The following is a 25,213-nucleotide window of genomic DNA, read 5'->3' as shown; positions in this document are numbered from 1 at the left end:
GTGGAACGTAGACAGATATGGTAAAATCCTGCTTATAAAAGTGTGCTGTGATATTCACCTCTGAGAAGTAGCTGCACCGAGTTGCAAACACCTCTTGCTAAGGTTCCCGCGTGTGTAGCCTTCAGCGTGTAGCCGTTACACTCACAGCTTCTCGGAATAGCGCAGTGGTGGGGGAGGCGCCGGGCGGAGTGGCCGAGCGGTTCTAGGCCCTACAGTCTGGAACCGTGCGACAGCTTCGGTCGCAGGTTCGAATTCTGCCTCGGGCATGGATGTGAGTGATGTCATTAGGTTAGTTAGGTTTAAGTAGTTCTAAGTTCTAGGGGACTGATGACCTCAGAAGTTAAGTCCCATAGTGCTCAGAGCCATTTTTGCTGGGGGAAGCCGAAAAGCTGAGCAGACTCGATCGCACTTGGAGAGCGCTCTGGGAGCGCACATGTTACCCAGGCGTGCTTTATACGTCAAAGAGGACACCCAGTAACGATATGGTGGACTGACTGTAAGGAGGCACCTCTGTCACAATTTTCAGAACTAACCTAACCCCATTTGTCAAGTAGATAACCACATTTGCATTGACAGGTTCCAGTCCAGATCAAGGTCCTCCATTGACTTCTGGGGAAATCGAATCCTTGTATCTATATGGAAGGATCCTCAACTGATGTTTCTTGACTATTGATGATTGCTGTTACTGGATTCTCCATGAATGGTTGACACTGAAAGTGGACCCAACAAGGTTGTTTGCTGTGCGCCACGACATTACCTTGTAGTCAAGTGTTGGTATTGTGCTTGTGCAAATCCCGACGAAAGGGTAGCTGAGGGCTGATGATTCTTCTAAATTTTGTTGTGAACCTTCAGCGTAACTTCTGATGATGTTTGAGCTGGAGGTGGGATATTGCTGAGACCAAGAAGCCATAGGGTATTTGTACTCTGAGAATATCCCGTAAGTATTTGGATTGCTTGATTGAATTGCACATTAATGTACTTAGTGTGACCACTATTGATGCAGATCAAACAGCAGCATTCAGCAACAGAGTATGATAGGACTAAGGTCGTAGATCATAAAACATGAACATTATCTCACAACGAGGTACGTTGCTTCACGTCCGTAGGGACGGGCGTGTGCAGAAATTTCTGCAAGAGGGAGCAAAATTCTAAAACTGCCACTTTTTATATGACTAATTAGAATAGTGTGGAAAACGTGACGTCCCACAAGAATTATAGCTGAGAATATGAACATAAAACGTATTGTATCTCAAATAATTGACAGTCGTCCCCTTAGTACACTGACGGCAAAAAATCGCAACACCAAAAAGTAATGTACAGTAATGAAATTTCTGGAATACGTTTGCCTAGGTAACATTTATTAACATTGCAAGATCACAGGTTAATCTAAATGCGAGATAAGCCATTGTAAATGTGAAATGCTGATGCATTAAAGTGACGTGGTATAACGACGAGAATGCTCCTGCTGTCACATGAAATTGCTCCCCAGATCATAACTCCAGGTTAGGTTCAGTGTATCTGGCTTGCAGACAGGTAGGTTGCAGGCCCTCAGCTAGCTTCCTTCTAACCAACACTCGACCATCACTGGCACCGAGCAGAACCAGCTTTTATCAGAAAACACAACAGATCTCCACACTGCCCTCGCTTGACACCACTGAGGTCGCAAATATGCTGTGATATTTGGAGTCAGTGGAATGCACGCTACAGGGCGTCTGTCTCGGAGCTATTCTTGAAGTAAACGATTTGTAACAGTTCGTTGTGCCAACTACTACTCAGATTGCTGCTGCAGGTGCTGTACGATGCGCCAGAGCCATACGTTGAACGTGATGGTCCTTCCTGTAAGTAATGCCACCTGGCCGTTCGCAGCCCGTTCTTCTTGCGACCGTACATTTTGTTGACTACTGCTGCCAAAGTCATGTGCAGTGGCTACATTCCTGCCAAGTCTTTCTGCAGTGCCGTACGAGGAACATCCAGCTTCTCGTAGCCCGATTACACGACCTCGTTCAAATTCAGTGAGGTGTTGATAAAGGCACCTTTGTCACCTTAAAGGCATTCTTGATCGACATCCCATAAGTGACTAAAGGTCACGATAGCCACTTCTTGTATTTAACGCAAACCTGATTTGCATCCTCGTAGTGGTCCTACTAGCGCCACTCTTATGCGGCTGGCACGAAATTTGAATGGAGATCATCGTCAGATGTAGAAACACGCCTACCAACTTAGTTCATGTCACACAACTCCTTCTTGGTGTTAAGATTTTTTGCGTCAGTGTATGTAGCTAGGAATTTTCACGCAGTGGTGTTGGACCAACTCCTTTCTCCATCTCGGAAAGTGCTGTAGGAGCAAGTGACAGAGAGAAGACTGAGGACACTATTTCGATACGGTTCTGTAAAGGTTCGCAACCACACTGGATGCGAAAGAGCATCCAAACCGACGTTGTACCAAGGAATCAGCAAAATTTCGTGTGGACAATGTGGCTACCAAAAAGCCCAAGGGTGTACACTTATTGATAAAGTCACAGTATTTCTTGTGTTACTCAATATTGTTAGACTTGCCCTCCAGTAGAGTCGCAGGCAGTCATTAGTATAAATTCCTGAGAATAAAACACCTATACTCAGTAATTTTGATGGATTATTAACAGCAATATCGATTTTCGATCACATAATGATGATCTTCAGTGCTTTAGCGTACAAATTAAAGCTCGTGTCTAGTCAATAGCAGTAACAGAAGCTATGATCGTTTCATAGCTTCTGTTACTGCTAATAGCTAGACACCAGTGCCTACAAACTTTAATTTGTACGCTAAAGCACTGAAGATGATCATTATGTGATGGAAAATCGATTTTTCTGTTAATAAATCATCAAAATTACGGCCAATGCTGACCTTTCTTCTGATTTTATTTATCATATGGTCGTTGTGCACACAGCACTCTATGGAGTCGCCAATCAACCTATACTCAAATCACTCACCTCTTGCCGATAATTGCGGACACTTAGGTCAGTAGGTATGATCTTTAATTACCTGCACAGGATCTACGGCTGGTGCTAAGAAAGCAACAATGGTGAGACCGAACTGTCTGAAAAGACCTCTCGGCCATAGGACATACAAGAAGACAGAAGATCCTTTTCCAGGCCCAGAAGTTATCACAATTGGACCACCTATGCACATCCGAAGGGATAAGCGAGCGAAGTGTGAACAGGATGCTAACTTAGTAACAGGGTGTGGGGGAACGTGGTGGTTTCTGAAAAACAGGAAAATAAATTACTAAAAAGTTATAAAACTGAAAAATAGAGCAATAGACATGGACGGTGAATAGTCTGTTATCGTAGCACTACGTACTAAACATACTACCAGATAAGCAAGCGGCGCCGCCTCATGTTTCCGGCAACTGTTTATAGGTAAATGTTTGAGGGCAGGGTGGCAGTTGGTGCTGTTGGGATGGGATAAGAGAGCTGCAAAAGCCAGTTTGATCGAATGATGTTTAGACCTCATATTACTGTGGTGAAAGCGTAGTGGAGATTGGAGGTAGGCACAAAATATTAAACGAACTACTGAACGAAACAAAGGGAGATGCTATTCACACATTTACTTCTTTTCTTTTTGCGAACAAATCGCATCGGTACGAATTGTTTCGTTGTTGTTGTAAGTCCTCCTGCGTACACCCATCCAATTAAAAATACACCACGTACGTAGAGCTTGTTGGGCTCCTCGATATGCTGTAGTTCTCCTTTTCATAGAAGAAAGATGACAGTAAGCTGGAACATAACTTTTATGAACATAGAATCAATTATATGTTTCTTTTAAGTAATCCCATCAGTGATTACCCTTTTGCAGCATGGCGTCTTAATTTTGTAGCGCACAAAAGACCTATGAAAACAGAGAGACATCGAAAGTTGGAAACGAACGAGAGGGGGGTGGGTAGCTGAAAAGGCTCTACCCTAGAGTGCCACACTCTGTAGATCTGGTCCTGAATTTAGGTGAAACACTGAGATTGATGATGGTAGTTAAAAGCTTGTCCTTCTATTGTTTATAGACCATGGCAACTGCCACGAAACACTGCTCTGTAGATCAGGTGTCTATTTAGATCTGTGGAAACGGCTGTTACCGGTGTCGTTTTGTTGACGTTTAAAGACATTTATTTTATTTAACAGCATTAGCGTAGTTTTAAATTCTGTACATGTTTTTTATTCGGTGCTTGTTATTTGCTTTGTGCTCCACACCTACCATTTTTCATGCGTCGTTAACAGTGACACAGGGAAAACAGTGTCCAAAGTTTACAAAAGTTTATTGACGAAAGAGAGAAACGTCTGCTTCGATGATAATAACAAAATCATGATTACAGTGTCTGACAGGTATGAAGTCTTGACAGTATGGTGATTCCAGAGTCTGACAAAGTAACACAATTAGCATCTTTATAGGCAAATACACTTGTACGGAAAATATTCTAAGTCCGAATATGCTGTAAATAGTCTTCACGGATTTGCCGCCGGATCACGCTGTGCAAATTCCACTTTATATTTTCTCGGAGCAACTGTCCGACTTCTTCAAGTGGTTCAACCTTGCTGGTGGCTAGGTACGACTGACGGTATCCGCACGTCGACGACCAGTTTCTAGAACACGCACGCGAAGAATGCGCAGCCGCGGAAATCGCGCATGCGCAATGATTTGCCATATACAAACTCCCTCTGAGGAAAATCGCAGAGCGGCTCTCCTGCGCGTGCGCTGTACGCTGCGTTTGTCAACAGTACTGCCGGACGTTACTCACCAACGGCCGTACTAGGCCAATATTATGACAGGCCCGTTATCGAAGAACCTTAATTTTCGCGTCGTGATTTAATAGCAGCCAATGCAGGGAAGCTGTGCTCAGTTGAAATCCCGTATCCTTGTTCATGAGATTATGGGCTGTACGGATATATATTGCTTCCTTAATGAAGCAGCCCAGAAAGATGAAGCCGGGGATAAAACTTCTGTCTCTTCATAAATCATACGATGTCCTGTATTCAGACAGTGTTCCGCAGTTGTCGTCTTTTCCGGTTGACGAAGGCGTTTATGACGCTGATGTTCATCGCAGCGTTCTTGTACTGTGTGGCATGTCTGCCCTATATACGCTGCCCCACACTGAGAAGGAATCTTGTACATACCACATTTCCTCGGGCCAAGGTCATCCTTAACCGAACCCAACAGGTTCCTCAGTTTTGCAGATGGTAGAAAAACACACTTAATTCCATATCTTCCGAGGACTCTTCCGATTCTTGACGACATGGCACCAAAATATGGCAAAAAGGCCAAAGTTGTGGGTCTCTTCTGCTCCATAGATTGAACTCGCCTGGGCCTGAATGCATTACGTATCTGTCTCTCAGAATAACCGTTTTGTCTTAAAATGTTGTATTTCACTTGATAGGCTCTCAGGATCAGATACCGCATGTGCTGTATGAACTAACGTACGTCGGCCTGCGTGGCCGAGCGGTTCTAGGTGCTACAGTCTGGAACCGCGCGACCGCTACGGTCGCAGGTTCGAATCCTGCCTCGGGCATGGATGTGTGTGATGTCCTTAGGTTAGTTAGGTTTCAGTAGTTCTAAGTTCTAGGGGACTGATGACCTCAGAAGTTAAGTCCCATGGTGCTCAGAGCCATTTGAGCCGAACTAACGTACGTAATGCACTACCGCATTGTGCAGGATGATGGCAGCTTGTGGCCTGCAGATATAGATCTGTATGTGTTGGCTTGAGGTAGACACTGTGTTCCAAGGTTCCATCTGCTTTCCTTCGAAACAAGACATCAATAAAAGATAAAGTACCATCTTTTTCCACTCCCACTGCGAAGTTTATATTCGGATGGAGCGAATTCAGATTATGAAGAAACGTAGGTAGAGTATCAAGTCCACGTGGCCCCATCACAAATGTATCATCCACATACTGCAGAAAACAAGAGGGTTTGAGAGTGGCTGACTGTAGTGGATTTCTTCGAAGTCCTCCATAAAATAATTGGCCACCACAGGAGACAGAGGGCTTCCACTTGTTCGAAATATTGGGCATGAAATAAGAAGTATGTTGAAGTAAGCACGTGTTTCAATAATTCTACTATGTCCTCTTCAAACTTGTTGCTAGTGAGCTCCAAAGAGTCCTGCTAGGGCAAACCCTTGAAGACTATTTACAACACATCCGCCGGGAAAGCTTGAAGAGTCACATCCGAATATGCTGTCCTAAATAACAACAGCATATGAGCAGGAAAGTTTATCCTGGATACAGTGTGATTACGCCAAGGGAACAACGGTGAATACTGAATACAACGGCATCGGTCCCTACAATGGGCTTCGAGGGCGTCCTAAGACGATGGGCTGTGTAGCACCTGCCCGGAGGCTAGGAGAGGCTCTCGAAGCCGGAAGAACTAATTTCTATAGCTTTGGTGCCAACGTTTGTAGCGACCGGCGGCGGAATACTCGCGGCAATATTCTCTGGTCACGTGTGCGGCGGACGCGAATAGGTTCCTTGGAAGTGGCAGCCTCTGTTGCGCTCGTACCGCCGCCGTGTTTCCCCCGTTTCTGCGACAGTGCGAGTCCGCCATTCTGAGGCATGCAGGGGCCTTGTAGGCTGCACGCGTGTCCGAAGGGTTGCCGATCGCTTTTACGAAGATCGTCGGTATAGCATTTTTGTTCTTATTTTTCATGTTATGCCGAACGTTGCTAAAAGGGTGTTCCGGTAATGAGTTAATGTTCACCCAAATCTCCTGTGCCCCTCTGCGTGAACACCTGGGTAGATTATGGTCCTAATCACACAATGTTTAGACCGTATACGGGGTGGTCCATTTATCGTGAGCGGGCCAAATAACTCACGAAATAAGCGTCAAACGAAAAAACAACAAAGAACGAAACTTGTCTAGCTTGAAGGGGGAAACCAGATGGCGCTATGGTTGGCCCTCTAGATGGGGCTGCCATAGATCAAACGGATATCAACTGCGTTTTTTTTAAATAGGAACCCCCATTTTGTGTTACATATTCGTGTAGTACGTAAAGAAATAAGAATGTTTTAGTTGGACCACTTTTTTCGCTTTGTGATAGATGGCGCTGTAATAGTCACAGACATATGGCTCACAATTTTAGACGAACAGTTGGTAACAGGTAGGTTTTTTAAATTAAAATACAGAACGTAGGTACATTTGAACATTATATTTCGGTTGTTCCAATGTGATACATGTACCTTTGTGAACTTATCATTTCTGAGGACACATGCTGTTACAGCGTGATTACCTGTAAATACCACGTTAATGCAATAAATGCTCAAAATGATGCCCGTCAACCTCAATGCATTTGGCAATACGTGTAACGACATTCCTCTCAACAGCGAGTAGTTCGCCTTCCGTAATATTCGCACGTGCATTGACAATGAGCAGACGCATGTTGTCAGGCGTCGTCGGTAGATCACGATAGCAAATATCCTTCAACTTTCCCCACAGAAAGAAATCCGGGGACGTCAGATCCGGTGAATGTGCGGGCCATGGTGCTTCGACGACCAATCCACCTGTCATGAAATATGCTGTTCAATACCACTTCAACCGCACGCGAACTATGTGCCGGACATCCATCATGTTGGAAGTACATCGCCATTCTGTCATGCAGTGAAACATCTTGTAGTAACATCGGTAGAACATTACGTAGGAAATCAGCATACATTGCACCATTTTATTGCCATCGATAAAATGGGGGCCAATTATCCTTCCTCCCATAATTCCGCACCATACATTAACCCGCCAAGGTCGCTGATGCTTCACTTGTCGCAGCCATCGTGGATTTTCCGTTGCCCAATACTGCATATTATGCCGGTTTACGTTACCGCTGTTGGTGAAGGACGCTTCGTCGCTAAATAGAACGCGTGCAACAAATCTGTCATCGTCCCGTAATTTCTCTTGTGCCCAGTGGCAGAACTGTACACGACATTCAAAGTCGTCGCCTTGCAATTCCTGGTGCATAGAAATATGGTACGGGTGCAATCGATGTTGATGTAGCATTCTCAACACCAACGTTTTTGAGATTCCCGATTCTCGCGCAATTTGTCTGCTACTGATGTGCGGATTAGCCGCGACAGCAGCTAAAACACCTACTTGGGCATCATCATTTGTTGCAGGTCGTGGTTGACGTTTCACATGTGGCTGAATGCTTCCTGTTTCCATAAATAACATAGCTATCCGGCGAACGGTCCGGACGCTTGGATGATGTCGTCCAGGATACCGAGCAGCATACATAGCACACGCCCGTTGGGCATTTTGACCACAAAAGCCATACATCAACACGATATCGACCTTTTCCGCAATTGTTAAACGGTTCATTTTAACACGGGTAATGTATCACGAAGCAAATACCGTCCGCACTGGCGGATTGTTACGTGATACCACGTACTCAAACGTTTGTGACTATTACTGCGCAATCTATCACGAAGCGAAAAAAGTGGTCCAACTAAAACATTAATATTTCTTTACGTACTACACGAATATGTAATAAAAATGGGGGTTCCTATTTAAAAAAAACGCAGTTGATATCCGTTTGATCTATGGCAGCGCCATCTAGCGGGCCAACCATAGCGCCATCTGGTTTCCCCCTTCAAGTTAGACTAGTTTCGTTATTTGTAGTTTTTTCGTTTGATGCTTATTTCGTGAGATATTTGGCCCAGTCACGATCAATGGACCACCCTGTATACACTCTCATTTTTAAAATCAAAGTAAGTTTTATTTTTTTCGTAATTGGTGATAAAAGTGTTTTTTCGGTGACGACAGAGAAGCGGATTCAGTAAGGTTCATAAACAGCTGCCATCATGAAGGAAAACTAACTGCAACACATGAATTTACCAAGGGTTTGTTTGAGAAATGTTGCAGAGACATTTGACGTTGTTGAAGGTAGGTTTAGAAAACAAAAGAGCTCCTTGGCAGGCTGTGAAGGCCCAAGGGATTATTACCGGCCGCCATGTTTTCCTCTGTCTTGCAAATTCATGCAGATGCAGTATGGATGGGTGTGTGGTCAGTACACCTCTCTCCCGGTCGTTTTACAGCCTTTCCCGACCATTTGCCACGTCAAGTAGCTCCTCAGTTGGTACCATGAGGCTGAGTGCACCCCGTGCGTTGCCTCATCATAGAAAAAAAACTTAGGCAGTACCAGGAATCGAACCCAGCTGCACCCCCTGGCAGCCATGTACGCTAACAACTCAGCTCTGTAGGCGGATTGGAGGTATGTTACTGAAACCAAATGAATTTGCAGAAGACGCAGGTCCAGCTGAAAAATCTGGGCACCACGTTGCTTTGGAAGCATTTCTCAAGATCTGTAATAATGTATTACTTGTTTTGATGACAAATGCGAGTGTGACCAGGCCGAATTTAAAAAATAGCTAATGCGATTTGCTTCTGCCTCAGAAATTAGGAATAAATGGCACAGATTTCTTGTTGATGCTTCTGAAGCTAAAATGTGTGACCTGTGTTTCAGTTTTTTGTCATGATATTGTTACCAACATATCTAACCTGAAAACTGCACGGAATTATTTGGAGCAAAAAATGAGGGGTGGCGCTATGAATAATTCTGAATTACCTGATTTATTTTACTCTGAAAGATTCTAAGGAGCTTACTAAAGGAATCTTTTCCATTTAAATCCAACTGGATCCTTACGTCTAAAAGTGATAGAACAATTGATCATCCGACACCACAGCTTATGGAATAAAAGAAATAGAATATACATATGAAGAAACACTTACGTTAGGCTCGAAAGAGCGGAAGAAATATCTACAGAGTTGAAGCAGGAGAAGAAAATAATCTGAAATTATTACAAAAAGCCAAATCATATATTCAAATAATATGGAAAGTGTAACCTTTTTGCCAGTACCTACTGTTACTACTGCAGATGGAACTACTGTTGAAGAAGCTGTAAAGGAAGTATGGATATAGAAGTAGCAGTAAGTGGGTTGCAGAAACTGGCATTGGGAGACGTATGGCAACTCAGAGGAATTTATCTTCTGTTCTTGCAGCACAGGATAAAAATTGAAATAGAAAATTTATTTCATCAGTAAAAAAAATGTAGTCTTAAAACTGTGAAACCGCTTATCAAAATTACAAACTTTGTGTTAATAACAGAGACAATTTCAAAAATATGTTGGAAGAACATCCGAAATACATAAACAAAAAAAAGTGTCTTTAACTGACGACACAGCACGTGTTATTCAAAGATCACTACTACTGATCAGTCAACCGTTGAATTCATGACGAAATCGATCACCATTTATCTGTGAAAGAGAGAAGATATTTTTTGTTGAATAGAGGTAGCTGTGAAGAGGTGAAGGTGAACTGAATAAGAGATTTCATAATTAAGTAGGTCATGTATTTATGCAGTTATAATACAAATGACTCAGATAAATGCATTTGAAATCAAAAGAAAAGAAATACACTCTACGAGGTCAATGCTGGTAATTTGATGCATTTTTCGGTCGTTTGACATAACATGGAAAAGAGGGTCAAAAGTTGTCTATAACACTAGCCTAAACGTAAAGTTTTAAAAATAACGACGATCTCTCTTTACAAAGAATCATTTCATGGTGTACCTCTTCGAACTCTAGGGCCTATCCATCCTGTAAGATGGATGGCGAAAGCTATTGTTGCTTGAAATGTTCACGAAACTGGTAAATTTTAACAAGAAGAGAATGCAGTTTATAAATTTAGTTTTTCTTACCACTGCGTACGTCGAAGGCCTTTCTAAAATCTCTGTGGTCCTTCAGAACTCAGGGCGCTGTATTTCGATTTCAGTATGCTTTTAAAGCTTTGTAAATACCAAGTTGTCTCTCTCATGTAGTCTTAGAGAAATTAAAAAATCGTTTGTGGTTCTTACCTCCTGTTCTAGAGTCTTTACGATATTTGATACTAATTAACCTCCTGAATAAAAGAAATGAAAATGGCCACCACACTGCATTATAAGAAAAATGTTAAAATGATTCAAGAAGGAATCAATTAAATCCAAAAATGATTGATAATGAGGTCAAAAAGCTTGTTTCCAATAAATTAATAGTATTTTTAACTAGATTTCAATTTTTTATTACTTCACTGCAAGGTATAGATGGAGCTGTTGGAGAGCTGTCCCATTATACAGCCTCGGTTCAAAAAAAAAAAAAAAAAAAAGGGTTCAAATGGCTCTGAGCACTATGGGACTTAACTTCTGAGGTATCAGTCCCCTAGAACTTAGAACTACTTAAACCTAACTAACCTAAGGACATCACACACACCCACACCTGTTGCAGGATTCGAACCTGCGATCGTAGCGATCGCGTGGTTCCAGACTGTAGCGCCTAGAACCGCTCGGTCACGCCGGCCGGCAACCTCGGTTCCTTCAAGCCAAATACCAGGCATAGTGTTACCATTGGGGAGTAAACGGGAGCGGATTACCCAGCTCCGCTATTTGCGTTACAACGAAGGAAAACCTCCTGATAACCCTAAACGACATGCCCCTTGAGAAAGATCCTCCGCAATGGGTTATTAAACTGAGAGTTGCAAATGATCCAACTGAGAAAGGTACCAGGCTAATGGAGGACTACACGAAATAATACTCAATAGACGAGCAACGAAATCAGAATGTGTTTCATGTTGTGTCTGAGAATCGCCTAAGTTTCCAGGGCCTAAAGAGAGAGCTTATGAAAAGAATAAGAATTTTGAAAAGGAAATTCGAATTTTTCGTCATACTTGTCTTACAAGCATTGTGCACAGTAATTCCACGTATAGCATTACTAAATTTAATTTAGAAATATTAATAATTAAATGGAAAGAAATGAAGTTTTTCATTAAAAAGCTAGTTCTGAACAATGTTTTTTGAAATATAAATAAGTAGTTTATGTCTCGATATTTTACACATGTCTGGGCCAATGCGTAGGCCTTCCCATTTCCTGTTGGCTTCAAACTATACACAAATGATTTTTTTGTGCGGTGGTACCAAATTGAAGGTGAGGGGGTGGGGGGCGGTGTTTAAAATGTGTGATCAATTTCTGTCTGCAGAGATATGGAATGTGATGGAAACGATAGGCCGCAGGAGTTTGGAAGTTGGGAGGGAGTGAAGGCTAATGGTGGAAAGTTCAAATGGTTAGTGAAACAAGACGACGACAGCGACGGGCGAGAGCCTGTCCGTCGGCAACTGACGGCCAATGAGGAGGAGGGAATCGTGATCAATGAGCAATGGTGACGAACCTGTTACATTTGATAAGAAACAAAGCAGTCTGAATGGAAGGAATTTAGTGCTAGATGTTCCGTCGGCGAGGGTGTCATAGAGACGGATCTGAACCACAGATAGGCGAAGGATGGGGAACGAAATCGACCAACTCTTTTTCTCCCGTTGTTTGTTTTAAAACTTCGGACGGAAAATCCCTCTGACAGGCGGATATGGTTTACATTTGTTCCTCTACAGGCGCTGAAAATCGTCCTTTGGTTGTAGCCAGTCGCAAGAGCCTCGGTTTGTATTTGGTCGTAGTGCAGTGAAGGGCATGTGCATCGTCGTGCTGATTTACAGAACAAAAATTCTTTCCATTTCAGAGCCACCTCCTCACAGGCGGATGTTCCAGGTAAGAGCAAATATTCACCCGCCCCACAGACTGGTGTTCATGAACCTGCACTATTCTGCTTCACAGGCAGGTAATTCAACTTATTCTTTAAGTTCTTTTACATAACATTTATAAAATCGCAACTACCAAATTACTTATATTTAAGTGCAGTTTTAGTTCTTTTTAGTGTGACTCTCTTTTTTTATAAATTACAATATTACTCGTTTGAAATATTTTCTGTACAAAGGCATGTATTTTACAATCTATAAATTTTGATTTATTTATTATGGCTCATTCATTTTACCATTGTTCCTTGGTTGTTTGCTAGTTTATTAAGATAGGCAGGTTCTCTTCTTAAACTCTTTTTCATTAATTACAGCCAACAAGGAAGTCACAGCATATATTGATTCCTAAATCAGGGTGTCTGTTTAGAGTGCAATGGCTGGAGAAATAACTGCAAATGTCTCTAACAGAAACAGCTGAATTACGCTATCTGTCAACTGTAGGACACGACACAGACTCAGAAATCTCCGAAAATGAACTGGATCAGAATATTTTATATGAAGAGAAAGCAACTATTACTACTAAAATCAGCACGACCGAACTGAAAGAGAATGAGCAATCTCAATTCTGATCATAATGTGCCAGATATGACAAACTCGGAAAGTGAATGACCCTCCAAATCCACCACGTGTTCCAACTTCCTCTGTCGAAGTGACTGTTCGTTATTTCTGTATAGCTAAAATATTATACATGATTTACAAAACTTTGTTTGAGACTGACTGATTTTCTTTCTGAAATTGAATAAAAAATTAAAATCTTTGCTTTTCAACATTTAATTTATTTTAAATTTACAGGTAAATCCCAGTGGTCAACAAAGGCTTAACATCGTCAGAAAAAAGCGATGCCGCGCGGGATTAGCCGAGCGGTCTATGGCACTGCAGTCATGGACTGTGCGGTGGTCCCGGCGGAGGTTCGAGTCCTCCCTCGGGCATGGGTGTGTGTGTTTGTCCTTAGGATAATTTAGGTTAAGTAGTGTGTAAGCTTAGGGACTGATGACCTTAGCAGTTAAGTCCCATAAGATTTCACACACACACAAAAAAGCGATATTCGCCCCACAGGCGGACATAACAACTCCCTATCCGCCTCTCAGGCGGGTGTTCGTCAGAACGCGCTGTAAAACGACGTTCCTGTCTAAGTGTTGGCCCGACGGGAATGTGAACTACTGCCTTCCCTGGTCCGATGTCTTACCACTCTCCCGTACCCCTCATTGAAGCAATCTGTTTGAAAGCGAGTTCAGCGGAATTTTTTCGGATCCAAAAAACACGAACAATGTGTATTAACAAAACTGATGGCGTATTTGTTCATAAAAGTGTGATAGGTTAATAAGCTTGGGGGCAGATGTTGAGTCGATGAGTTTTTGTGATAAAAGTTTGTTAAAAAGTTGGGAAACACGTACACTCATGAACCAAAACGTTATGATCAGCTCCTGCTAAACAGCGTGTTGGTCCGCCTTCCAAACGCAATACAGCAGCGTTTCTGTGCGGCCTGGAATCACAAAGTGCTTGGTAGGTTTTGGAGGTATGTGGCACCAGATACCTACGCACAGATTACTTAATTACCTAAATTATGGGTCGGTGGTTGTGCGCGCGGAGCTGGCTGGCGCCCGGTGGCGTCCCATATGTATTCTGTTCGTTCATTTTGGTGACCAAGACATCAACATGAGTTCATGATTATGCTTCTCAAACCACTGTAGCACGGCTCTGGCCTCGGTACACGAACAGTTATCCTGCTGGAAGAAGTCATCGATGTAGGGGAACACATCAAGCATGAAGGGATGCAGATGCTCCGCAATTATGTTCACGTAGTCCACAGCTGTTACAGTGCCTTTGACTAGTACTGTCATAGAAAGACAGGTGAATGTTTTCCATAGCATTATACTGCCCCCACTGACCGGCATCCGTGGTGCGGTGCATTTTAAAGCAACCGTTCGCCAGCAGAACGCCATATCTGGACGCGACCATCGATCTGGTGTAACATAAATGTTATTCATCCGATTAGCGACAAGTTTCCGTTGAACCACGATCCAGTCTCGGTCATCCCATGTCCACTGAACTAGTAATCGCCGATATCATTGGGTCAACATGGAAACACGTGGGGGTCATCTGCCGTGGCGCCCTATGTTCATCAATGAGCGCTGAACAGCGCGCTCCGAAATGTGGCTAAATCATCATTACCGTCAGATCTGCCACAGGTGCTGTTTTACACAGCGGGAGAGCTCCAAAATTCAACATTCAGTGCTGACGTGTGGACGTCCTATACCTCGTTCACCACTCGTTTCACCATCTTTGAACCACTTTGCAAAGATACACATAACAGTAGCACGTGAACACCTGATAAGCTTTGCTATTCCCGTGATATTCGTACTGAGATTCCTGGCCATAACGATCTGCCCTTTGTCAAAGTCCAATAAGTTAGTGGTTTCCCCATTTGGGGCCCATATTGTTGATGGAATGATTTCCCATTTGTCTCCTTCCTAACCATATCACATGCTAACATACTAAAGTGTAGATTGACGGGTTTTCTGAATAGCTTAGGATCAACGATCCAAAATATGGTCGTGTGCAACATGTCTATGAATTTGCAATGTATATGAACCTACGAACTTCTGACAAATCCGGTAAGAACAAAGTAAAACGTCCACTCAGAGTAGCGAGCAAACTGGAGTGTAGACCCTACCTGTAGGTGGCTGAGCTGTGTCAGCGGCAGCAGGAAGGCCCAGTCCTGAGGCAGCGGCATGGCCAGCGACAGCAGATGGTTGTGGGACAGCACGAGCGTCTCCAGCTGCGGACTGCCGACCAGTGCTCCAGCCTCCAGCCGCTCCAGCCGATTGTGCGACAGGTCCAGAGTGAGCAGCCCCGGCAGTCCCACCGTCGCATTCTCCAGCACCGTCCGGATCTGAAACAGCAGAGATAGTTTCTGCGCTGTTGGAGTCTACTATACACCATCAGCTCAAAACTGTGTGAGCACCTAGCGGAGGAGGTTAATACTGGGTGCATTCAAACTTAGCCTTTATGACGACTTGAACTCTGCTGGGGACACTTTCACTGACGTGTCTGAATGTCAATGGAGAAATGGCAAACCATTTCTCCTCAAGAGCAGAAACGATAGAAGGTAGTGATGTTGGACACTGCGGTCCGATGTCGATGTTCGATAGTTAACGACTAAGGTGTTCCACGTCAGCACTCTGGACATGCCATTCCATTTCAGGGATGTTATTGTCAACAGACCATTGCTTCACAGATGTTGCTTTATGATGGGGTGCGTTGTCATCCTGATATGAACAATCGTCATCTCCGAATTGCAAAATCGGTTCATATCCTTCTGCATTTAGCCTTTTCTTAAGCGCAATAAGGGTCCACACTCTAACTTCGAAAAAAAAAGAAACATACATAACACCACCTTCTGTACTTCACTGTTGGCACTACATATGATGGCAGGTAACGTACCCCAGGCATTCGCCAAACCCAAACCATTCCATCGGAATGCCACAGAGCATACCGTGATTCATGTCTCCAAATCACTAGTTTCCAATCATCCACTGTCCAGTGGCATCGCTTGTTACATCACTCCAGGGGTAGCGTAGCGTTGATTGCAGAGGTATGCGTCTTTTGAAGCACTGCTCGCTCAGTGTGCTCCATTCCTTTTAACTCCTTACGCTCACTTTTGAACTCGAGTTCCTTTCTTCCACTGATTTCATTTGATTTTTTGCAGGCATCCACCTCAATGCTCGACGGTTCCTATTTGTCAGTACATGAGGACTGCTAAGTATTGGTTTAGCTCTGGTTGTTCCTTGGCGTTTCCAGTTCACAATAACAGCGCCAAAAATCGACTTGGGCGGCCTTAGAAGACTTGAAATGTCTGTAATGAATGTTTTACGGAGGCATCAGCCAATGACCAGTCCACGTTCAAAGTCGCTGAACTCTCCTGACCGACGTATTCTGCTGTCACTGCCTCTCTATTGACCACATAATACTCCACGCCTCTTTTTATACTAACGGGTCACCCTCTCTTAGCTATGACTTGAACTCTGCTGGGGACACTTTCACTGACGTGTCTGAATGTCAATGGAGGAATGGCAAACCATTTCTCCTCAAGAGCAGAAACGATAGAAGGTAGTGATGTTGGACACTGTTGTGACCCAGCGGTTCTAGGCACTTCAGTCCGGAACCGCGCTGTTGCTACGGTCGCAGGTTCGAATCCTGCCGCGGACACAAATGTGTGTGATGTCCTTAGGTTGGTTAGGTTTAAGTAGTCCTTAGTCTAGGGGATGGATGACCTCAGATGTTAAGTTCAAAAATTGAAATGTGAAGCCTTATGGGACTTAACTGCTAAGGTCATCAGTCCCTAAGCTTACACACTACTTAACCTAAATTATTCAAAGGACAAACACACACATCCATGCTCGAGGGAGGACTCGAACCTCTGCCCGGACCAACCGCACATTAAGTCCCATAGTGCTTAGAGCCATCCACCTCTCTTAGCATCTAGTGGTGAATTCCACATTACGTATGGATGTTCGGATACTTTTCAAATGGTTCTAATGGCTCTGAGCACTATGGGACTTAACATCTGAGGTCATCACTCCCCTAGAACTTAGAACTACTTAAACCTAACTAACCTGAGGACATCACACACATCCATGCCCGAGGCAGGATTCGAACCTGAGGCCATAGCGGTAGCGCGGTTCCAGACTGAAGCGCTTAGAACCGCTCGGGCACACCGGCCGGGTCGGATACTTTTGATCAGATAGGTAGTGTATGTACAGTCAGCTCTTGCTAATGCGAACCTTGATAAATCGGATTTGTCGACAAATCAATATTGTTGTCCGGCCCCTCTCGAGAAATTAAAAAAATCCTTTGCGTTTTGTTATACGTTATAGGACTCGACTGTCGTGACAAACCGTCACAAAATCCTCTATAATTCGAAGTTAGCGCCTATCTAGCACTCGATAACTCTGTTTGCTCAGTGGATTTCTTAATTATTTAGTCATTCAGATATTTACGGCATTCCTTTGTTTGCTAAACGATATATAATGCTCTAGGGTACGTAAATTAGTGTTACAAATGACTTCAAAGAAGAACAAATACTAGATTCTCGCAGAAAAGAAGCAACTCTGATGATTTCGTACATTTTGTTGATTATGTGAAAGCCTGTCTTGGTCTGACTGACAATGAAATTTTAGCTGTTCGGTATGACAAGGACAAAGACAATGACGAAGAATAAGGAGAAGCAGAGCCGTTTCTATCTGTGACTACAAAAGAAGAGGAGGCATCTGTGGAAACTTTGCGTGAGTACATCTCTAGAAACGAAGTAGGCGATGATTTATTTTCGGCTATGGTCACAACAGAAAATCCACTTGACTAAGAACGCTGGACGTGGCTATCACAGAAAAAAGTTCAGCGATGTCGTTGCAAAATACAACTGAATTTCACCTAGCTATTTACGGAAATTTGTCTGTGCCCTTAGCCTGAAATGTTACATTGGTAAAAATTAATGAACTCTGTAAAAAAGTAAGCTTCATTCTCTGTTCTTGTTGTCGCTTTCTAAAGAAATACGAGTGTTATTGAAAGGTTCGTATTACACTTTAGTTTAGTTTTTGATGTTCTTCGATTTTTTCTTGTTTTCTCCATGATTAGCCAGTCTTCCGATATATCTAACTCTTAATTATTGGAAATTTTCCTTAGCTTCCTTGGGCTTCAAACTGTCGATCGTCGACTGTATTTGGTTTGGCCAATTAAATCATTTTTAGCACATTATTTGTGCATGTGATACAGGACAGCTCACCTTTAATACAATTAATTAATAATTATAGTAGTTAATAAGATAAATTAAACGCTCAACACAGGCAAAGTAAATAATAAGCGTAATATTAAGGGATGTAACGTTCTCTGGCAGCACGCATCCAAAGTGAAAGTTAAAGGGACATTTCGATGTATAATGCTCACTGTAACAAATAATTTATATGTATTTCTGTTAATTGAATTTCAAAAGAACAATTTTGTGAGGAAAAGTATAATTACGAATTTTGCTATTATAAATGATTATTCAAAGAGTGTGAAATACTATTTGTGGCGGAGGATGTGAAAACCGCCACAGAAGAAACGATATGTAATGAGAATGACAAAGACTATAGAAGAATTAGTTAAGATATAAATAGGCAATATATTGTGATAGAATCGCTTGTCTTCTGCACGGACTGAATGGAAGAGGAACCCATGACGTTGCATTAGGCTCTTAAGTAGTCTTCATTTGTCATAAGTCGATGATCGACGCCATTTGTAGCTGGGATTGTAAAAGGTGTGTAAAGATTTTCATTGTTTCTGTTAAAATATATTTATCTAGTAAAATCTGTTTGTCACAATTACTGCAAAGTTCGCACCGGACATTACCCATTTTATTTAAGAAATTTCAGCATTTTATTGGATATCGCTGGCGGTGTGGAGCTGCGCCGCGAGCGAGCAGTCTGCAGCAGCGGCAGATTTAAATATACGATCGCACTAACGACCACAGCCTAAAAAGGGTACAGGTGGAGATGAACGAAAATAATAAAGTGTTTCTTTTCACACCATTCCAGACGCAGAATAAAAGGAGATAGTAGATTTTATCTTGTGCATTCACAGGTAGATACAAGCTGCAGCTATTGTAAATTTTCATTCAAAAAGTGATAACCTCTGAACATATCGTAAAGTGTATTTAAAAGTGGATAATTTTTCAGTAGAGCTTAGAAATATGTAAAAAAAAACATTTTCATATAGTAAAGATAGTCTTACGCTTCAAAGCTAGTCGGGGTATATTCAGTTAACAAAAATCCACTGCACCGTGAAAATGTTTGCTAAGTTCGATGGACAATAATATTTTCATTCTTGCACAAACAGCTTTAGTACTTGAATAAAAGTAAAACTTGAATCATTATTTTGGGAATATTCAAAGAACTTCATTTTTATTAATCTGCAGCAGAATATGTCATACATAAAGTAATAATCACAGATGAAAAATTTATTGCAACCTTTCATTTCTCATGTCCATCCACATATATGTTAAGTTCAATCACAACGGTTTCCCAAACAATTTAAACGCGAAAAGCAAAGAAAGTTTAAAACTAGACGGTCAACTCCCGAATAATTAAAACAGACAGAATCGCATTGAAGGGAACATAACACAACGTGACAATATAATTAACTGATTTAATAAATTAGATTTACTCTTCTTGCTTCTCCAAAAATTCAGAATCAGAGTAGGAGCAGTGAGCAAGAAAGAGCACTCCCAGCTTCACATACAATGTATTTGACGTCATTATGTATATTAAGTAAGCAGGCTTGTGCCTGTGTAATATTAACACCAGTATGATATACTCATCTTTTGGATATATTTATTCTTGTCGCTTTTATTTTGTAGGCTAAGCTTCTAGTTTCACATGAGTGAAAACCATTCTTATGTTTTAAAACATTTGTTTTCTAAGACATCGCCTATTGTACAAAAAAAGCTTTTCATCTAGCTTCCCAGAGTATATCTTCCCTCAGGTTCTTCTGAAAATGTAAGCCTAAAGGTATTGTATCACTCACATCTACAACATTTTTACGCTCAATAATAAAGAAACATTTTGCAGGATGGAGATTTTGTGTTATGTGATAGGTAACTACCATCGTTTTCTTTCGAATTTTGATGATCGAATTAGTTCTGAACCACAATTTACATTGCCAGTGATGCAGTTACTAGCAAATTTTCTTCATTGTGTGACCTAGTTAAAAAGTTACGCCATTTGCAAAGAATGAGATTGTTCCATCATTTTTTGCCAGGTTATTAATAAAGAGCAGAAATAAGAAAGGTCACAGGACTGACCCTTGAGACGATCCATGCCTTCTTTTGGTACATGAACTAGAAATACTGTGTGTTTCCCTGTCTTTGTTTGTTATTTTTGTAACCTGCAAGCGATCGTCGAAGTGTGATTGTATCAACCTTTCAGACAGGCCTCTAATTCCGCAATTACTTAAATAATACAAGAAACTGTCACTATCAATAACATAGGCGGAAAATCTGATATCCCAAAGAAGCAGAGTATAAGACTGTCATGTGCAGGATGCGCCAGAGCACTGTCCTGGAGCGAGAACACCCCCAGGACCATTTCCCACAACACTTCCTCTTGACAGCTTCCTGTACCCTCATCAGGAGATTTAGATAATATTAGTTCTACCATTCTGTGACGGTCTAATGTTAAATTTGCCAAAATTAATACTTGAAAACAAAAAATATTGGCTTGTACAAAATTAAATTTTAATAGGATTTCTTTTTCGAGAAACTCGATCCAAGATGTCGAACGTGGCCATAAAATACAAAGTTGCAAAAATGATTTCTCTTAAATAAATAAAAAATCCAAAGCTCCATTAGAAAAATTTTAGATGAGAAAGTTGTAGGATGTAAAAAGATCTGCTGGGTAGTCTTCGTAAGTATCGACTGCTTTTCCAGGTTTCGAGATATATCGAAAAAACAGCTAAAATCGAGTTCTCTAGAACCCTCATTATTCACGTCTGCATCCTAGCTATTTCCTGTAAGAGCAGCCAGCGGTAAGTCAAAAAAGTACTTCTTTGAAACAAATTAAATAAAATTAAAAATAAGGCTCTCGTTAACTGGCTAGATATTCTCTGCGAACGGTCCTACAGTAACGGTTTTAGGCTTATTTTGTCCGCAAAGAGTTGTGCTACCAAGCTATTAAATAATTTTTACTATTGTATTAATTGTAATTATCAAATAATAACTTCGAAAATCTTGCTCCTTTTTGTACGTCTTTTTAACTATTTTAATTTTTATTTTTTGAAAAGAATTTTTAAAGAAAGAAACTACTGACATTGTTCCCTAAATTAAAAAAAAATCTTTGGCTTTCTGGAGCTAACTTTTTTTTGTAGTGGACGCAGTTAATATTTTACAGTGATGCGCTTGGTGGAGGCTAATATTGAATACTTATATTTTCGAGAAAAAATACTTAGTGTATTTAATTGATTTTTAGTTTCAGTAACTGAGTTGGAGCACGCGCCGAATCACGACGCCCCTCCAGCTTATGCACTCCGCACTTGCAAACTTCACTTTATTACTCAATTACTAATATTAAAAATCAGTGAAACACATCCAATCATTTTCTTGAAAATATAGTTACTCGGTATTAACCTCCATCAAGTGCATCGTTCTAAAATGTTAACTGCGTCCACTAGATCCATAAAAATGTTATCTCATCTCCAGAAAATCCTAGATTCTTTTTTTTAAATTCGTGAAAAAGTAAAAGCAATTTTTTTTCTTTAAATGTTATTTTAATGAAATATTATCGATAGCGCCTTTTTATTTAAAAATCTATATATCTCGGAAAATAATTAAATTCTTTAAATTTTTTCAAAAAGTACTTTTTGACTTACCGCGCTCTTTATTTATAGTAAATAGCAATGTTAACGAGTTACACTAAACACGGTTTTTCATGGATTTTCTATTTATCGAAATGTAACAAAGCAGTGGATACTTATAGATAGTAATCGAAAAGTATTTTTACGACCTACAACTTCCCCATTTAACATTTTTCGATCAGAGCTATAGCTTTTTTACTTATGTAAGAATAACCATATTTTGCACCTTACTGTTTTTTCGGCCATGTTCGCCATCTTGGATCAAGTTTAATGAAAAAGAAACTATTTAAAATTTAATTATCTATATGCTCATCTCTTTGTTTTCAGATAATAATTTTCACTTCTCACAATATCCACATGTCCTTACTTTGTGCCATCGTTTTAGGGTCATAGTGACTCAACTAGCACTCGTCTTGGTGATTAGGTGGCTAAAGAAGTCATCTGGATTGTTCTGACAGAGCAGCATCATTTCCGCTGCTGCTGCGGCTCGTTTGGCATGTTGGATGGGTGTGAGCCTTCGCGGAGCCCAATGGCGGCGCCCTACTTGTGTTCATATCGTGCGAGATTTTGAAAACTGGTCCACGAGTGATTTTTCACTCTTTCCACTGTCGCCGCGACTTCGGTGAACCGGGTTTCGTGCGCCAGGAGCTCCATTACGCTTGCGATGTCCTTTTCTTCACAGAAACATTATCTGCCACTTCATTCTTCGTCCTTCAGACTTCTTTGACAACACTGGAAGTACTTACGTCAACTAACCACTGTATCATATGATGGGGTATTGTTGCTGTATGCTTCCATCAATTCAGCATGGATTGTTGCGGTGTTGTTTCCCTTGAAATGTAGAAAATGAATTACCGCACTATACTACATTTTATCAATGGATTGCGTTAATTTTTTCGGCTTATATAGCGGTGTGCTGCGGTACTGTGACGCGGGAATTTGAATGTGTTCCAGGACTGCAGGCATATACCTGGAAATACAAAAAAATTGATTACGGAACCTTGTTTGGCGGCCATAATCGAAACTTTTTGACTATCTCTCATATTTTGCCTTTGTCATCCAACTATAAAGCGTTCAACAACTTTTTCACTGCAGAAATTGTTATATTTAGTTACACTACCGAATTCCATATTGTCTCGGACATATATACGGCAAGCCCCTTGACTAGATCTTTTCCTAAGAAACATGCTTGACCGTTTAAACAGTGAGGACTGCATCAACTCAAACATATCTTGATTAAGGCATAGACCAGACATACTACTGTGACCCTTGCTTACTGAACAGCGGCTGAAAATTCTGACGAGTTATTTAACCTCTCTGGCGGGAGAAATATAACTGGAAGTGAGATTCCGCCTTCCTTCTGTTCAGATGTTTCCACTCAGCGTACACTTGGCTAGCTACAATCCTCGAGAACATAGACTATGAGGATCTCCTCACCACGAATTTCTGAAAAAAAAAAAAAATGGCTCTGAGCACTATGGGACTTAACTGCGGTGGTCATCAGTCCCCTAGAAGTTCGAACTACTTAAACCTAACTAACCTAAGGACATCACACACATCCATGCCCGAAGCAGGATTCGAACCTGCGACCGTAGCGGTCGCGCGGTTCCAGACTGTAGCGCCTAGAACCGCTCGGCCACTCCGGCCGGCCGAATTTCTGAAACAAAAAGTTAATCTAATCTAATTATAGTCTAAGATAAACCCCCCTAACTGGCTTCTAACGGATGCATTCACTTCTGTTTAGCTTTGTATCCATCCTCAGGGTGTGCTATTTCATTTGCAGTTTTCATTATGGCCTGATGAAGCAGTTGCATTTTTGAAGGCCATTGTTTCTACACATTAGTTGATTGAGCTGATAAGTGTTCAAAATGGAAATTCACCATGGTCTCGCCGTAAAGCAGATTCGCTTAAAATTCGGATACGAATGCTTCATGACGAAAAGTCTTCATAGAAACTTCCTCCTCAAACAACATATAGGAAAAAAAGAGACATTGTAATACGGAAAGTGAGAGATATTTATTCACAAAATACAGGGTGATTGCATTTAAACTTCCGCTAATTGAGAGGGCACTACAATTTGTGGCACATTAGCCGTCCGCCTCTCCCAGCAGTAATTCCCAAATCGCCAGTTAATTCTAACTTCCGAATCGTATTCTCCAATCCCTGTGCGGAAAGAGAACTTCTCGGTATGCTTTTACTGCATCGATACTCGCAAAGAGCAGCATTATTATTCTTCTTGTTTTGATAAAAAACTTTTCGAATAAAGTGGTTATATGTCTCCTTGAGTGGCGCCCGCTCCTCGTAGCTTCATCAGGCTCAAATGGAGTAAGCGGTATGATGATAAATAGAACAGTGGTCGACACCGGTTACCAGTAAATACATAAACATCTTTATGCAGTTGGGATTGTTTTATTACTGAAAAATTAACATTTTTTATAAACGTTGACATCCCAATAGAAACAAGGTAAAATGGTTCAAAAAACTTTTATGAGTAAACCCCTGTGCACCTTGTCCAGAACCATGTTGACTGTCTGCAACTCTAATCAAATCCTTGCAGTGCACAGTGTGAACATCATTTTTATATATTTGGTTTACTCTGGCTCAAGTAGCGAAATTTTAATTATAACTACCCTCTATATTCCTTCCACTGTTTCCATCGGCCAACCGAAACCATTACGAATTCGTTAAAAAGGAAAAAAAAAGCGTATGATCACTTGAAATTCTGAGATGGTTTAAGACTGCCACATGTTATATAATTTCCATGTTGTTCGATAATATACATTATTTCATTGTTACTCCCATTTGAACCTTGCCGAGTCCATTTCCCATTTGTTTTCTTTTTTTCTGGAAGACTGTTAAGCAAAATCAAGTTGGTCCTCTCGGAAAATTACATTAATACATGACCTCTGTCATTTCTAGAATAGCACTCAAAAGTTTTCATTTGAAGCACTCAAAAAATGGCTCTGAGCACTATGGGACTTAACTTCTGTGGTCATCAGTCCCCTAGAACTTAGAATTACTTAAACCTAGCTAACCTAAGGGCATCACACACATCCATGCCCGAGGCAGGATTCGAACCTGCGACCGTAGCGGTCGCACGGTTCCAGACTGTAGCGCCTAGAACCGCTTGGCCACTCCGGCCGGCCATTATCCACTTTTCACTAAAATGTTCGTTATTACCTTTTAGTGTAATAATAATAGAAATTAAGAATTACT

At 41.4% G+C, this 25,213-nt stretch overlaps 1 protein-coding gene across 1 annotated transcript in view; it reads right to left on the bottom strand.

Annotated features, from left to right (window-relative positions):
• The window catches only part of LOC126260262 (trophoblast glycoprotein-like), a 72,973-nt gene that overhangs the window by 15,102 nt on the left and 32,658 nt on the right, over positions 1–25,213 (bottom strand). Inside the window, exon 3 of the mRNA XM_049957591.1 lies at positions 15,288–15,506. Coding sequence (XP_049813548.1) covers positions 15,288–15,506 — 219 coding nt within the window. The remainder of the gene's footprint in view (positions 1–15,287; positions 15,507–25,213) is intronic.

This window comes from Schistocerca nitens, chromosome 5 (genome assembly GCF_023898315.1).
Source record: "Schistocerca nitens isolate TAMUIC-IGC-003100 chromosome 5, iqSchNite1.1, whole genome shotgun sequence".
Classification (NCBI taxonomy): domain Eukaryota; kingdom Metazoa; phylum Arthropoda; class Insecta; order Orthoptera; family Acrididae; genus Schistocerca; species Schistocerca nitens.
The sequence above is the reverse complement of the archived record's forward strand: the minus strand, read 5'-3'. Positions and strand labels throughout refer to the sequence as shown.